Here is a 17014-nt window from a genome sequence, read left to right as displayed (position 1 = left end):
GCTACAGGCTGCCTGGGCTTCCCAAGGGCCTGAAAGGGTCTGTTCAGGGGCCAGGAACATCCCAGGCCCTGACAAGAGAGAATTCCCATCCTGCAGTAAGAAGCTGGCTCTTTGGTTGGTTTGTAAGAAAAGAAACATGTTTGCAGTTAAAGTGTTTAGGGGATAGTGATTACTGGCCTATACCCCAACCCCTCCGTCTAGCTACAAATACCTGTGCTCATCAGGACTCCAGTTTAGTTAAGGAAATATTATCCTCTCTCCTACAAAGGGTTGCATCCTGCTAAAGTTAAAATCAATTTCCATTTCCCATAGCTGCTTCAACTTTGGGTTTACAGTTGACCCTTGAACTATACAGAGGTTAGGAGCACTGACCCCAAGCAGTCAAAACTCCACCTCTAACGTTATAGTCGGTGCTCCCTATCTGCAGTTTCACAACCACAGATGGTGTAGTACTGTAGTAGTATTAGTGTAGTGTATTTAGAGAAAGAAATCTGAGTATAAATGGACCTGTGCAGTTCATACCTATGTTGTTCAAGGCCTGCTGTACATTCTCTGCATTTGGGTCCCTTATATAGCCCAGAATGACACCCACAATCTCTGCCTCCTCCATCTTCCTTGAGCTTTGAGCAGCTGTGAGTTTCACCAAGCAGTGTCCCCCCTCCTCAGTGTGAGGCAGCAGCGAAAGGGATAATGGCTGGGCTTGGAGTTGGCACCAGCACGGCGCCTGGAGCCTGGGGAGACTTGGCTGGGTCCTGAAACGCCCCTTTACTACCTATCTGTGGGACGTTCACCCACTACGTCGGCAACTGCTTTGTGTTTTGCCAGCTGAGTCATAAGGAGCAGCTGAAACCAGGAGAGCCTCAATGAAATATGAAACACACTCATTAATATCAGCAGTTTGACTTGCTGACGGGAAGGTTTCCACGGGAATGATTAATGTCCTTTTATACCCTTCCTGAACTGTAACATAGCCTGTACCTCTCCTTTCTCTAAGCCCCCACCCCAGCTCCTGAAAAACTGCTGAAATGTATATTTGGAAATAAAAGTTGATGGAAAGGTAGGCCTGACATTCACCAGGGATACGGGAGGCTGGAAGACTGCCCTTGCCAAGCTGTGTGAAATGAAGAAGAGGCCTTGGACAGGCCAGGGACTTTTTGATTTGCTGTGGTGATGGTCAGAGTCAATCAGCCTCATTTACTTCTGCAGATGAAATAATGGCTGGGTCAGCTTGGGTTTCAGTGACCCCCAAGGGCTTTAAAGCACCTTCTGCCTGCTTCCTAAGTGGCTCTGCTCCGACGGGTTGGAAATCTGTACGCAGTCATCTCTCTCCAGGCCGAATGGAGCAGGGTAGTTCTACCAAACTAAATAAGTCACAGATGCAGATTCAGGAGGAATTTGTTCCCTGTCCCTGCTACTTGCCTTTCCTGAAAGCCAGATGTGGCGCCACCAGCCTAGGAAGTGGCCACAGGCTCACCTTTGACTGGTTTCCCCACCAGGCTTCCTGGGCACATCAGCCCCTTCCTCTGCACTCATACAAAGTGTGGCCCCGGTCGGCTTTTTGAATAGCACAGCGAAGTCCCACTTTGACCCAGGTTTCAGCCACTTCATTTACATAAATATTTTTCTCAGGCAATAAACCTAAAAAAATGCTTTCTCTAGATTGACTGAAATAGCTGGAAAGCACCAAATCTTTTCTCACTCTTTTCCCCAAAGTGCACCTCCTTCCTCTCCTTTTTGAGAATTAGCCCAGGGTGCAAACATCCAAAGAGAACTCCTCCACATCTGTATACAGACCAAGGATTTCAAAGTGTTTCCCAGCTCTTACAGCCTGGCTTTATGAGGAAAGCCGCTCGTCACAGTCCTGGTCAGTCTGACTTCTGAGGACCTGAATTGCACTTAGAACCTAACATCCTGAGAACTACTGTCACCACTTATACAGCCCTCTAAGAGGTGTAAGACCTATGGACTGTGACTCATGGAGGTGGGAAATTGCTCCAAAAAGCTGGAAGAACTTCGTAGCTTTCTGAGGGATTAAACAAAATCAAATGAGACGTGGGTTAAGGCGAGGTAGAGAAAACAGTGAGTACTGGCAGACAAAACTTGGCTAAACTGAGACCCAGACTGCCTCCGGGGTCAGGAGGCGACCCAGGTTTGGATCTGACTTCCCTGGGAAACTGTCCCTTCTCTGCCCCACACTTGGATGCCTTTAGGAAGTACCAGAACTGCAGTGCAACGTAACCCGCTGAAGGACTGTCTCCCCAGAGTATTTCATCTGCAAGCTCACAGCTTTGGGAGCCAATGTTAAGATAAAGCAACTGATCTTCAGAAAACTCTTTCACAATGTGCCTTTTTGGTCAATTTCCAAAGGGTATTTGTTTCCTGTGGCTGCCATAGCAAATTACCATTACCACAAACGTGGCTGCTTAAAACAATAGAAGTTTATTCTCTTACAGTTGTGGAGGCCAGAAGTCGAAAATCAAGGTGGCAGCAGGGCTGCGTCCGCTCCAAAGGCTCTGGGCGAGAATCAGTTCCTCGGCCCTCGCAGCTTCTGGTGGCTCCAGGCGTCCCTTGACTTGTGGCCACATCACTCCAACCTCTGCCTCTGGTCACAATGTCTCCTCCTCTTCTATGTCAAATCTCCCTGTGCCTTTCTCTTATAAGGGCATGGGATGGTATTTAATGCCTACCCAGATAATGCAGGACAGTCTCATCTCAGAATCTTTATATGTGTAAACACTCTTTGTACAAATAAGGTAACATTCACAAGTTCCAGGGAAGATTTCATATAGATGTCTTGGGGCCAGGGCGGGGGGCGTGCATTTTCAGCCTACCACTCCAAGCATATACTGTGAAAAGAGACAGGGTCCTGCAATTAGCTACTATGCGGTGAGAACAGGAGGATGCAAGGGGCTCCTTTTCTGAGAGTATATGTCATCGTTCTGCTCCTCAAGTCTTGACCCTTTGCACTGACTCTTCTTCTTCTTCCCAGGTGGATGGTGACCTCCTGGTCCGCCTGTACCCGCAGCTGTGGGGGAGGCGTCCAGACCCGCCGAGTGACCTGCCAGAAGCTGAAAGCCTCTGGGATCTCCACTCCTGTGTCCAATGACATGTGCACACAGCTTGCCAAACGGCCAGTCGACACCCAGGCCTGTAACCAACAGCTGTGTGTGGAGTGGGCCTTCTCCAGCTGGGGCCAGGTGAGAGGGCTTTTTTTTTAATTTTTATTTTTTACTGAAGTATAGTTGACGTACAGTGTTTCAGGTGTACAGCAAAGTGATTCAGTTATGCATATATATCTGTTCTTTCTCAGATTCTTTTATAAGTTATTACAAGATACTGAGTATAGTTCCCTGTGCTATACAGTAGGTCCTTGTTGTTTATCTATCATATACATAATAGTCTGTATCTGTTAATTCCAAATTTATACCTTCCCCCCTTTCCCCTTTGGTAACCATAAGTTTGTTTTTTTTGAAGTCTGTGAGTCTGTTTCTGTTTGCAAATAATTTCATTTTGTATCATTTTTTTTAGATTCCACATATAAGTGATATCAAATGGTATTTCTTTTTCTGACTTACTTCACTTAGTATGATAATATCTAGTTGCATCCACGTTGCTGCAAATGGCATTATTTCATTCTTTTTTACAGCTGAGTAATATGCCAGTGTATATATGTACCACATCTTATTTATGTATTCATCTGTCAATGGACATTTAGGTTGTTTCCGTGTCTTGGCTATTGCAAATAGTGCTACTATGAACATAGGGGTACATCTATCTTTTTGGGTTTTTTTAATTAATTTTTATTGGAGTATAGTTGATTTACACTGCTGTGTCAGTCTCTGCTATACAGCAAAACGAACCAGCTACACATATACATATATCCATTCTTTTTTAGATTCTTTTCCCATATAGGTCATTACATAGTACTGAGTAGAGTTCCCTATGCTATACAGTAGGTTCTTATTAATTATTTGTTTTATATATAGTAGTGTGTATATGTCAATCCCAATCTCCCAATCTATCCCTCCCCCCTTCTCCCCGAGTAACCACAAGTTTGTTCTCCACATCTGTGAGTCCATTTCTGTTCTCAAACAAGTTCATACCATTCTTTTAGATTCCACAAATAGGCAATATCATATGATATTTGTCTTTCTCTGTCTTACTTCAGTCAGTATGACAATCTCTAGGTCCATCCATGTCACTGCAAATGGCAATATTTCATTCTTTTTTTATGGCTGAGTAATATTCCACTGTATATATGTACCACATCTTTTTTATGTGTTCATCCATTGATGGACAATTAGGTTGCTTCCATGTCCTGGCTAGTGTAAATAGTGCTGCATTGAACACTGGGGTGCATGTATCTTTTCAAATTACGGTTTTCTCCAGATATGTGCCCAGGAATGGGATTGCTAGATTATATGGTAATTCTATTTTTAGTTTTCTGAGGAACCTCCATGCTATTTTCCATAGTGGCTGGACCAAATTACATTCCCACCAATAGAGTAGGAGGATTCCCTTTTCTCCACACCCTCTCCAGCACTTGTTACTTATAGAATTTTAATGATGACCATTCTGACTGGTGTGAGGTGGTACCACATCGTAGTTTTTATTTGCACTTTAATATGTAGCAATGTTGAGCATCTTTTCATGTGCCTCTTAGCCATCTGTATTTCTTCTCTGGAGAAATGTCTATTTAGGTCTTCTGCCCATTTTTGGACTGGGTCATTTGGTTTTTGTTGTTGAGTTGTATGAGTTGTTTGTATATTTTGGAAATTAAGCCTTGCTAGTCACATCATTTGCAAATATTTTCTCCCATTCTGCATGTTTTTTCATTTTATTTATGGTTTCCTTTGCTGTGTAAATGCTTGTAAGTTTAAGTAGGCCCCATTTGTTTATTTTTGTTTTTATTTCTATTGCCTTGAGAGACTGAGCTTAGAAAACATTGGTGTGATTTATGTAAGAGAATGTTTTGCCTAAGTTCTCTTCTAGGAGTTTTATAGTATCGTGTCTTATGTTTAAGTCTTTAAGGCATTTTGAGTTTGTTTTTGTGTATGGTGAAAGGGCATGTTCTGACTTCACTGATTTATATGCAGCTGTCCAACTTTCCCAACACCACTTGCTGAAGAGATTTTTTCCCATTGTATATTCTTGGCTCCTTTGTCGAAGATTAATTGACCATAGGTGTTTGGATTTATTTCTGGGCTCTCTATTCTGTTCCATTGATCAATATGTCTGTTTGTGTACCAATACCATGCTGTTTTGATTACTGTAGCTTTTGTAGTATTGTCTGAAGTCTGGAAGGGTTATGCCTCCTGCTTTGTTCTTTTTCTTCAAGACTGCTTTGGCAATTTGGGGTCTTTTATGGTTCCTTATAAATTTTAGGGTTATTTGCTCTAGTTCTGTGAAAAATGTCATGAGTAATTTGATACAGATCTCATTAAATCTGTAGATTGCTTTGGGTAGTATGGCCATTTTAACAATATTTTTCCAATCCAAGAGCGTAGGGTATCTTTCCATTTCTTTGAATCACCTTCACTCTCCTTTATTAATGTTTTATAGGTCTCAGCATATAAATCTTTCACCTCCTTGGTGAAGTTTATTCCTAAGTATTTTATTTTGGAGTTTGTGATTTTAAAAGATATTGTTTTTTTTTATATTTCCTTTCTGATATTTTGTTGGTGGTGTAAAGAAATGCATCAGATTTCTGTATGTTAATCTTGTATCTTGCTACCTAGCTGAATTCGTTTTTCAGTTCTAATAGTTTTTGTGTAGACTCTTCAGGGTTTTCTATATATAGTATCATATCATTTGCATATAATAACAATTTTACCAATTTGGATACCTTTTCTTTTTCTTCTGTGATTGCTGTGGCTAGGACTTCCAATACTCTGTTGAATAGAAGAGGTGAGAGTGGGCATCCTTGTCTTGTTCCAGATTTTAGCAGGAAGGCTTTCAGCTTTTCACCACTGAGTATTATATTGCCTGTGGCTTTGTCATAGCTTTTATTATCTTCAGATATATTCCCTCTATACCCACTTTGGTAAGAGTTTTTATCATGAATGGATGTTGAATTTTGTCATGCTTTTTCTGCATCTATTGAGATGATCATGTGTTTTTCGTCTTTTGTTTATATGGTGTATCACACTGATTTTCATATGCTGGACCATCCTTGTGAACTTGGGATGAATCCAACTTGGTCACAGTGTATGATATTTTTTATGTGTTGTATTTGGTTCAATAATAGTTTGTTGAGAATTTTTGCATCTATATTCATCAAAGATATTGGCCTGTCATTTTCTTTTCTGGTGGTGTCTTTGCTGGACATTGGTCTTTTAAAGAAATTTCTCCAGTGAGTCTAAGTCAATTGCTCAGGAGTGGGATCTAAACATGGGCACATTTTAGAAGCTGCCCAAGTGATTCTGATGTGCAGTCAGGGTAGAGAACTATTTTCCAAGCCAAGAAGAGTTGAAGCCTAGCTGGTACCAGCTTGCTGAATTTGTTTATCAGTTCTAGTAGTTCTTGTGTGGAGTCTTTAGGGTTTTCTATATATAGTATCATATCATCTTCACATAATGACAGTTTTACCTCTACACTTCCAATCTGGATACCTTTTATTTCTTTTTCTTCTCTGATTGTTGTGGCAATACTGTGCTGAGTAGAAGAGGTAAGAGTGGGCATCCTTGTCTTGTTCCAGATTTTAGCAGGAAGGCTTTAGCTTTTCACCATTGAGTGAACGCCTTTCTCGATTTCCTGCTAGAGGTTAACCAAAATGTCCCAGGTTAGCTCAACAGAGAATAGACATGGGGGCTCAGCTGGATGTAGGGAGGAACCACAGTGACTCTCCAACTGGAAAGGAAATTTTATGTTTAGTTATAACTTAGAAGAAAAACCAACACAAACTGAAGATTCTTCATGAAGAAGAGCAAACCTGAGCAGTGACACACACCAGGCCATGACAGAAGCAGCCCAAGGCTGTGGGGTGCTGAGAGTGGCCTCACCACTGTCATCATTTCTGGGCCAGCTGGGACTGATCACAAGCCAGGAACTCCCACTTGTAATTAGAGGCCTAGGTTTTCCCCAGTGTAGGTAGATAGAGCCTCTATTTAGACAAAGCATAATTGTCCTACTCATCTGACCCCTTCCCTGTTTTAGAATGTTGTTGGCACCAAAAAAAAAAAAATCTGGTGTGCTGCTTGAGGGAAATGATATAATTGCATATACTCTGTTTCTCCCAAAGTCTGTTTTCAAAACCTACTGGAGATCTACTGAGCATCCAAGAGCTGCCTGCCACGACTGATAAGCAGCTGGTACCTACCAACTATGTGAGAACAACACAGTTGTGCAGTTTGTCAGAGGCCAGTGCTAATTGGTGGGACGACCATCTGATTCGTCAGGAATAGTTTGATTGCTCAGTGTCTGAAAACACACCATTAAGCTTGGCCTGCGAGGATAAAGCAACCACACAGCTCCTAATTCTTTGTGTAGCTGTATGAACTAGTGTGACCAAATGTTTGGGGGCAGTTAGCAACTTGAACTTATTGGAACTGTCATCTACATATCACTGCATTTGTGTTCCTTCATCCCCACCTGAGGTGTGTTGTTTGGAAAACAAGCACTTGGAACTTCCTATTAAGTTAATACACTGTGGCCATCTCTAATGAAGATGAAATGTTATTTGGGGGAAATGTGGCCACAGAATTCATCTGCAACTTATAAGCCATTTCTGTCCCAGGTAAACCTGGGGATAATGCTCAGCACTGGCAAATCAACACGCTCAGGCAGAGGTATCTTTTGGGGCCTCTACCAAGCCCCCCCCCCCCGTTTCCAGTGACCTAATATATGTGCTTCATAATCGAAGAGGCATGAGCTCCCCCTTGCTCCCACGCCTGGGGGATATCATATTTCTCCTACCTGGAAAAGCCCAAGTCTGATAACTCTCATTCTGCCCAAGGCAGCTCTGCTTCTAGGCCCTCAAGGCTTATTGGCAGTTTGTGAAATTACAGTTGGGAACAGATCTGGCTACACATGGGAGATGTTTCTGCATTGTATCACTGAGGTCACTCAAGGGCATATATGTTCACATGGATGATGCTCAGTGATTATTTTTCCTAAAAGACAAAAAAATAGGTCTTTCCCCTTCCCTACTCTTAAATACTTTCACCACCTTCTTTCTTCTGAAACCCTCTAGGCAAGCTTTAATGTGAATCACCTGTGAATCTTGTTAAAAATACAAATTCTCCTCTAGGAGTGCTAAAATTTTTTTTAATGAAAGTATACTTGATTTACAATGCTGTGTTAGTGTCAGGTATACAGCAAAGTGATTCAGTTATACATTTTTTTCACATTATTTTCCTTTATAGATTATTACAAAATATTGAGTATGGTTGCCTGTGCTATAGTAGGTCCTTGTTGGTTATTTTATATATAGTATGTGTTTATGTTAATCCCAAACTTCCAGTCTATCCCTCCCCCCCACCCCTCCCCACTGGTAATCATAAGTTCGTTCTCTAAATCTCTGAGTCTGTTTCTGTTTTGTAAATAAGTTAATTTCTATCTTTTTTTTAGATTCCACATATAAACAATATCATATATTTGTCATCCTCTGTCTGGCTTACTTCACTTAGTATGATAATCTCTAGGTCCATCTATATTGCTACAAATGGCATTATTTCATTCTTTTTATGGCTGAGTAGTATTCCATCATATAAATATACCACAATTTCTTTATCCATTCCTCTGTCAATAGACATTTAGGTTGCTTCCATGTCCTGGCTATTGTAAATGATGCTGCAATAAACATTGGGGTGCATGTATCTTTCCAACTACTGTTTTCTCTGGATATATGCACAAGAGTGGGATTGCTAGATCATATGGTAGCTCTATTTTTAGTTTCTTAAGGAACCTCCATACTGTTCTCCATAGTGGTTGTACCAATTTACATTCCCACCAATGCTTTAGGAGGATTCCTTTTTCTCTACCTTCTCCAGCAATTATTATTTCTAGACTTTTTGATGATGGCCATTTTGACCAGTGTGAAGTGATACCTCACTGTACTTTTGATTTCCATTTCTCTAATAATTGATGATGTTCAGCATCCTTTCATGGGCCTTTTGGCCACCTGTATATCTTCTTTGGAGAAATATCTGTTTAGATCTTCTGTTTTTTGATTGGGTTGTTCAGGGTTTTTTTTTTTTTATATATATATATTGAGCTGTCTGAACTGTTTGTATATTTTAGAGATTAATCCCTTGTCAGTTGCAACATTTGCAAATATTTTCTCCCATTCCGTGGGGTGTTTTTTTGTTTCGTTTATGGTTTCCTTTGCTGGGGAAAAGCTTTCAAGTTTAATTAGGTCCCATTTGTTTCTGTTTTTGTTTGCATTATTCTAGGAGATGAATCCAAAAAGATATTGCTGCGATTTATGTCAGAAAGCGTTCTGCCTATGTTTTCCTCTAGGAGTTTTATGGTTGTACATTTAGGTCTTTAATCCATTTTGAGTTTATTTTGTGTGTGTGGTATTAGAAAATGTCCTGATTTCATTCTTTTACATGTGGCTGTGCAGTTTGCCCAGAAAAACTTATTGAAGAGATCTGTCCTTTCTCCATTGTATATTCTTGCCTCCTATGTCATACATTAATTGACCATAGGTGCATAGGTTTATTTCTGGGCTTTCTATCCTGTTCCACTGACCTATATTTCTGTTTGTGTGCCAGTACCATACAGGTTTGATGACTGTAGCTTTGTAGTATAGTCTGAAGTCATAGAGCCTGATTGGATGCTGAATTTTTAATTGAGGTATAGTTCACATAACATTATATTAGTTTCAGGAGTACAACATAATCAATTTATGTTTGTGTATGTTTCAAAATGATCACAATAATTCTAATTAATATGCTTCACTGTATATAGTTACCAAAAACAATTTCTTCTGATGAGAACTTTTTTATAAAGCTCTTTATTGGAATATAATTGCTTTACACTGTCTGCCAGTTTTTGAGGTACACCAAAGTGAATCCGCTGTATTTATACATATATCCCCATATCACCTCCCTCCCAGCCTCCTTGTCCTGGCCCTCTAAGTCATCACCCATCATCAAGTTTATCTCCCTATGTTATGTAGCAGCTTCCCACTAGCTATCTATTTCACACTTTGTAGTGTATATATGTCAGTGCTACTCTCTCACTTCGTCCCAGCTTCCTCTTTGTGCCCCCCACCCCCTGTCCTCCAGCCTGCTCTCAACATCGGCATCTCTATTCATACCCTGTCACTGGGTTCATCAGTACCATTTTTTTAGATTCCATATATATGAGTCAGCATACAGCATTTGGTTTTCTCTTTCTGGCTTACTTCACTCTGTATGACAGACTCTAGCTCTATCAACCTCATTACAAATAACTCAATTTCATTCTTTTTTATGTCTGAGTAATATCCCATTGTATATATGTGCCACATCTTCTTTATCCATTCATCTGTTGATGGGCATTTAGGTTGCTTCCATGTCCTGGCTATTGTAAATAGTGCTGCAGTGAACACTGTGATACATGTTTCTTTTTGGATTATGGTTTTCTCTGGGTATATGCCCAGGAGTGGGATTACTGGATCATATGGTAATTCCATTTTTAGTTTTTTAAGGAACCTCCAAACTGTTTTCCATAGTAGCTGTACCAACTTACATGCCCACCAACAGTGCGGGAGAGTTCCCTTTTCTCCACACCCTCTCCAACATTTGTGGTTTCCAGACTTTGTGATGATGGCCATTCTGATTGGTGTGAGGTGATACCTCATAGTGGCATTGACTTGCATTTCTCTAATGATTAGTGATGTTGAGCATCTTTTCATGAGTTTGTTAGCCATCTGCATGTCTTCTTTGGAGAAATGTCTATATAGGTCTTCTGCCCATTTGTGGATTGGGTTGTTTGCTTCTTTGGTAGTAAGCTGCATGAGCTGCTTGTATATTTTGGAGATTAATCCTTTGTCTGTTGCTTCTTTAGCAAGTATTTTCTACCATTTTGAGGGTTGTCTTCTTGTCTTGTTTATGGTTTCTTTTGCTGTGCAAAAGCTTTTCAGTTTCATTAGGTCCCACTTATTTATTTTTGTTTTTATTTCCATTATTCTAGGAGGTGGGTCAAAAAGGATCTTCTTTTGATGTATGTCATAGAGTGTTCTGCCTATGTTTTCCTCTAGGAGTTTTATAGTGTCTGGCCTTACATGTAGGTCTTTAATCCATTTTGAGTTGATTTTTGTGTATGGTGTTAGGAAGTGTTCTAATTTCATTCTTTTACATGTAGCTGTCCAATTTTCCCAGCACCACTTATTGAAGAGGCTTTTTTCCATTGTACATTCTTGCCTCCTTTGTCAAAGATAAGGTGCCCATATGTGCCTGGGTTTACCTCTGGGTTCTCAATTCTGTTCCACTGATCTGTATTTCTATTTTTGTGCCAGTACCATACTGTTTTGATCACTGTGGCTTTGTAGTGTAGTTTGAAGTCAAGAAGCCTAATTCCACCAACTCCGTCTTTCCTTCTCAAGATTGCTTTGGCTATTCAGGGTCTTTTGCGTTTCCATACAAATCGTAAGATTTCTTGTTCTCGTTCTGTGAAAAATGCCATTGGTCATTTGATAGGGATTGCACTGAATCTGTAAATTGCTTTGGGTAGTACAGTCATTTTCACAATGTTGATTCTTCCAATCCAAGAACATGGTATGTCTCTAGATCTGTTTGTATCGTCTTTGATTTCTTTCATCAGTGTCTTATAGTTTTCTGCATACAGGTCTTTTGCCTCCTTAGGCAGGTTTATTCCTAGGTATTTTATTCTTTTTGTTGCAATGGTAAATGGGAGAGTTTCCTTACTTTCTCTTTCTGCTTTATTGTTGTTAGTATATAGGAATGCAAGAGATTTCTGTGCATTAATTTTGTATCCTGCTACTTTACTAAACTCATCAATTAGTGCTAGCAGTTTTCTAGTAGAGTCTCCAGGGTTTTCTATGTATAATATCATGCGATCTGCAAAGAGTGACAATTTTACTTCTTTTTCAATTTGGATTCCTTTTATTTGATTTTCTTCTCTGTTAGCTGTGGCTAAAACTTCCAAAACTATGTTGAATAATAATGGTGAGAGTGGGCACCCCTTGTCTTGTTCCTGTGCTTAGAGGGAATGCTTTCAGTTTTTCCCCATTTAGAACGATGTTGGCTTTTGGTTTGTCATATATGGCTTTTATTATGTTGAGGTAATTTCCTTCTATGCACATTTTCTGGAGAGCTTATATCATAAATGGATGTTGAACTTTGTCTAAAGCTTTTTCTGCATCTATTGAGATGATCACATGGTTTTTATCCTTCAATTTGTTGATATGATGTATCATGTTGATTGATTTGTGTATATTGAAGAATCCTTGCATTCCAGGGATAAACCCCACTTGATCATGGTGTATGATCTTTTTAATGTACTGTTGGATTCTGTGAGCCAGTATTTTGTTGAGGAGTTTTGCATCTATATTCATCAGTGATATTGGTCTGTAATTTTCTTTTCTTTTGTGACATCTTTGCTTGGTTTTGGTATCAGGGTGATGGTGGCCTCGTAGAATGAGTTTGGGAGTGTTCCTCCTTCTGCAATATTTTGGAAGAGTTTGAGAAGGATAGGTGTTAGCTCTTCTCTAAATGTTAGATAGAATTTGCCCGTGAATCCACCTGGCCCAGGGCTTTTGTTTGTTGGGAGATTTTTAATCACTGCCTCAATTTCCATATTTGTGATTGGTCTGTTCATAGTTTCTATTTCTTCCTGGTTCAGTCGTGGAAGCTTGTACCTTTCTAAGAATTTATCCGTTTCTCCCAGATTATCCAATTTATTGCCATATAGTTGCTTGTAGTAGTCTCTCATGATCTTTTGTATTTCTGTGGTGTCCATTGTTATTTCTCCATTTTCATTTCTAATTCTGTTGATTTGTGTCTTCTCCCTTTTTTTTCCTGATGAGTTTGGCTAATGGTTTATCAATTTTGTTTATCTTCTCAAAGAACCGGCTTTTAGTTTTATTGATTTTTCTATTGTTTCCTTCATTTACTTGCCATTTATTTCTGATCTGATCTCTATGATTTCTTTCCTTCTGTTCACTTTGGGGTTTTTTTTCTTCTTTCTCTAATTGTTTTAGGTGTAAGATTAGGTTGTTTATTCAAAATTTTTCTTGTTTCTTGAGGTAGGACTGTATTGCTATAAACTTCCCTCTTAGAACTGCTTTTGCTGTGTCCCGTAGGTTTTGGGTCATCATATTTTCATTGTCATTTGTTTCTAGGTATTTTTTTATTTCCTCTTTGATTTCCTCAGTGATTTTTTTGGATGTTTAATAGCGTATTGTTTAGCCTCCATGTGTTTGTATTTTTTACAGTGTTTTTCAGGTAATTGATATATAGTCTCAGGGCATTGTGGGCAGAGAAGATGCTTGATATGATTTCAATTTTCTTGAATTTACTGAGGCTTGATTTGTGACCCAAGATGTGATCTATCCTGGAGAATGTTCCATGTGCACTTGAGAAGAAAGTGTATTCTGTAGGTTTTGGATGGAATGTCCTATAAATATCAATTAAGTTGAGATGGTCTAATGTGTCATTTAAAGCTTGTGTGTCTTTATTTTCTGTTTGGATGATCTGTCCATTGATGTAAGGGGGGTGTTCAAGTCTCCTACTATTATTGTGTTCCTGTCGATGTCCCCTTTTATGGCTGTTAGCCTTTGCCTTATGTATTGAGGTGCTTCTATGTTGGGGGCATAGATATTTACAATTGTTATATCTTCTTGGATTGATCCCTTGATCTTTATGTAGTGTCCTTCCTTGTCTCTTGTAATAGTCTTTAAAGTCTAATTTGTCTAATATGAGTATTGCTACACCAGCTTTCTTTGACTTCCATTTGCATGGAATATCTTTTTCCATCCCCTTACTTTGTCTATATGTGTCCCTTGGTCTGAAGTGGGTTTCTTGTAGACAGCATATAGAAGGGTCTTGTTTTTGTATCCATTCTGCCAGTCTGTGTCTTTTGGTTGGGGCATTTAATCCATTCACATTTAAAGTGATTATTGCCATGTATGTTCCTATTACCATTTTCTTAATTGTTCTGGGTTTGTTTTTGTAGGTCTTTTCCTTCTCTTGTGTTTCCTACTTAGAAAAGTTCCTTTAGCAATTGCTGTAAGGCTGGTTTGGTGTTGCTGAATTCTCTTAACTTTTGCTTGTCTGTAAAGCTTTTGATTTCTCCATCAAATCTGAATGAGATTCTTGCTGGGTAGAGTTTTCTTGACTGTAGGTTTTTCTCTTTCAGGACTTTCAGTATACACTGCCACTCCCTTCTGGCGTGGAGTTTCTGCAGAAAGATCAGCTGTTATCCTTATGGGTTTTCCCTTATATGTTGTTGCTTTTCTCTTGCTGCTTTTAATATTTTTTCTTTGTGTTTAATTTTTGTTAGTTTGATTAATATGTGCCTTGGTTGATTTCTCCTTGGGTTTATTCTGTATGGGACTCTCTGCGCTTCTTGGACTTGATTATTTCTTTTCCCATGTTGGGGAAGTTTTCCACTCTAACCTCTTCAAATATTTTCTCAGACCTTTCTTTTTCTCCTCTGCTTCTGGGATGCCTGTGATTCGAATGTTGGTGCACTTAATGTTGTCACCAAGGTCTCTGAGACTGTCTTCCATTCTTTTTATTCCTTTTTCTTTTCCCTGCTCTGTGGCAGTTATTTCCCCCATTCTGTCTTCCAACTCACTTACTCCTTCTTCTGCCTCAGTTATTCTGCTGTTTATACCATTTAGAGTATTTTTAATTTCAGTTATTTTGTTCCTTATTATTGTTTGTTTGCTCTTTAATTCTTCTGAATCCTTATTAACTGTTTCTTGTATTTTCTCTATTTTGTTATCGAGATTTTTGGATCATCTTTACTATCATTATTCTGAATTCTTTTTCAGGCATTTTTCCTATTTCCTCTTCATTTATTTGGTTTTGTGGGATTTTTTCTTGCTCCTTTGCCTGCAAGGTGTTTCTTTGTTTTCTCATTTTGTCTAATTTATCATATTTGCTGTCTCCTTTCCCTATGCTGCCTAGTAGTAATTCCTCTTGTTTCTGCTCTCTGCCCCCTGTGGTGGGGTTGGTCCAATGTCTTGGGTAGGCTTCCTGGTGGGAGCATCTGGTGCCTGCTTTCTGGTATGTGGCTGTGAGTCTTTTCTCTCTGATGAGCAGGGCCATGTCAGGTGGTGTGTTTTAGGGTATCTGTGAGCTTAATATGGCTTTAGGTAGTCTGTGTGCTGATGGGTGGGTTTGTGTTCCTGTCCTGTTTGTAGTTTGGTGTGAGGTATTCAGCACTGGCAATTGGACGAAACTGGGTCTTAGACTCTGATACAGGGCTCTGTGAGAATTCTCTGCAGTTAATCTTCCCTCTGGCTGAGGACTCCCTAGTGGTCCAGCATCCTGGATTCAGTGCTCCCTCCCCAGAGCCTTCTACCTGAGTTCTGATTGAGTAGTCCAGACTTCAGAGGTTGCTTGTCCTGGCAATAAAGGGGTTTGAAAAAGACTGTCCAAGGCCCAGACTAATGGCAGAGTGTTGAGTCAAACAAATACTAAATCAAGGAAACACATACATGCACAAGACACACAAATACTGAATCTAATAGAACATAAGGCACTAGAAAGACCTGACTGAAGAACCCCAGTATGCAGTCAGACAATCGAAAAGTAGCAAAAATTCAAAACCAAAATTAAAAAAAAAAAAAAGCTAGAACTGACCCCAGAATGGACCAGATCAGTAGGATTAATAATAACATTTCTGTTTCCTTGGGGTCTCAGCTGTAAGTGTACTTCTACCTGCCTTGGGCTTTTTGTATTACTCTGTGGCCAGCAGAGCTTCCTTTATTGTTCATCTGTAAGCACCAATGTGTGGGGTGAGAGAGGGTACAATAGTGGCTCCTTCCCCTGGGAGTGAGTGAGCAATAGCACCCTGCCTGGGTCACGGTGGCCTGGGTGGCAGTGCCTATTGCAGAGAGATGCCAGCAACTCAGGCTGAGAGAGTGACTACAACCATGGTTCCTCCCCACTGCATATGACTCCGTGGTAGCACCCTGCCTGGGTTGTGGCAGCTCAGGCGGCAGTGGCGGTGCCTGTTGCAGAGGGGATGCCGGCGGCTCAGGTGTAAACAGAATGTCTCCAGAGCTAGGCCACTCTGTGGACTTTTGGCTCTTGGCTACAGGCACTCTAGGCCAGCCCTGCCCAGGGGCCTTTGTTATCCCTGACTGCACTCGCCCAGCCCAGAGGGGTGGTCTTCCTTTGTCCGTCGCAGGTGTTGAGAGAGAGACTACAACTGCAGCTCCTCCCCCCTGCTTGTGAGTCAGCATGGCCCCCCAGCTTTATGCAGTAGGCATTCTCCACTGCAGATTTCTTCCCTCCTGTCCCCTCAGTCTGTCTCCCCACCACCAACAATGTTTCTCACCCTGAACTAATTCTCTGGTTCCCAAGTTCCAGCTCCCAGACCCCCCCATTCAGCTGTGAACCCTCGTCTCAGTCCGGACACGCTGAGCTGTGGTGCAGACTCTCCGTGTGTTTCTCCCTCTTTCCTGTCTGCCACAGATCAGCTGCTTCACCCTCTTTCAATAGTCCCAAATGCCTCCCTTCTGACCCAGGGAAATTTCCCATTGCAGAAGGGGTTTCCCTGTCAGATAAGGGATGTTTCCCCGAATTCGACAATCTCCCCTCTGTTTCAGCTCCCCCCACCCCAGGGTGTGGGACCCGTTGCTTTCCTTTCTTCTCCTCCTATTTCTCCTTTTCTTTTCCCTCTGTCCTACCCAGTTATGTCTGGATCTTTGCAGTCCTTTCTGGTGTCCGAGGTCTTCTGCTGGTGTTCAGCTGATTCTCTGTGGGAATTATTGCATCTTTTGATGTATTCCTGATGCATCTGTGGAGAGGGATGCATTCCACGTCCTTCTACTTTGCCTCCATCTTTCTTCCTCCCAGTCCCACATCTTTATTTTTGCTTTAAAAATGAT

The 17014-nt window shown here is 40.6% G+C and overlaps 1 protein-coding gene across 5 annotated transcripts in view; it reads left to right on the top strand.

Annotated features, from left to right (window-relative positions):
- ADAMTSL1 (ADAMTS like 1) overlaps positions 1–17014 on the top strand; it is a 953154-nt gene that overhangs the window by 921662 nt on the left and 14478 nt on the right. For 3 of the 5 annotated variants that reach the window (XM_057720944.1, XM_057720945.1, XM_057720950.1), the window contains one exon: positions 2990–3197. In XM_057720944.1, the coding sequence (XP_057576927.1) occupies positions 2990–3197 (208 nt within the window). The other 2 variants (XM_057720947.1, XM_057720946.1) reach the window with 2 other exon arrangements.

Source organism: Hippopotamus amphibius, chromosome 2 (assembly GCF_030028045.1).
Source record: "Hippopotamus amphibius kiboko isolate mHipAmp2 chromosome 2, mHipAmp2.hap2, whole genome shotgun sequence".
In the NCBI taxonomy this organism is placed as follows: Eukaryota; Metazoa; Chordata; class Mammalia; order Artiodactyla; family Hippopotamidae; genus Hippopotamus; species Hippopotamus amphibius.
Note: the sequence above shows the minus strand (reverse complement) of the source record. Positions and strands in the feature narration are given on the sequence as shown.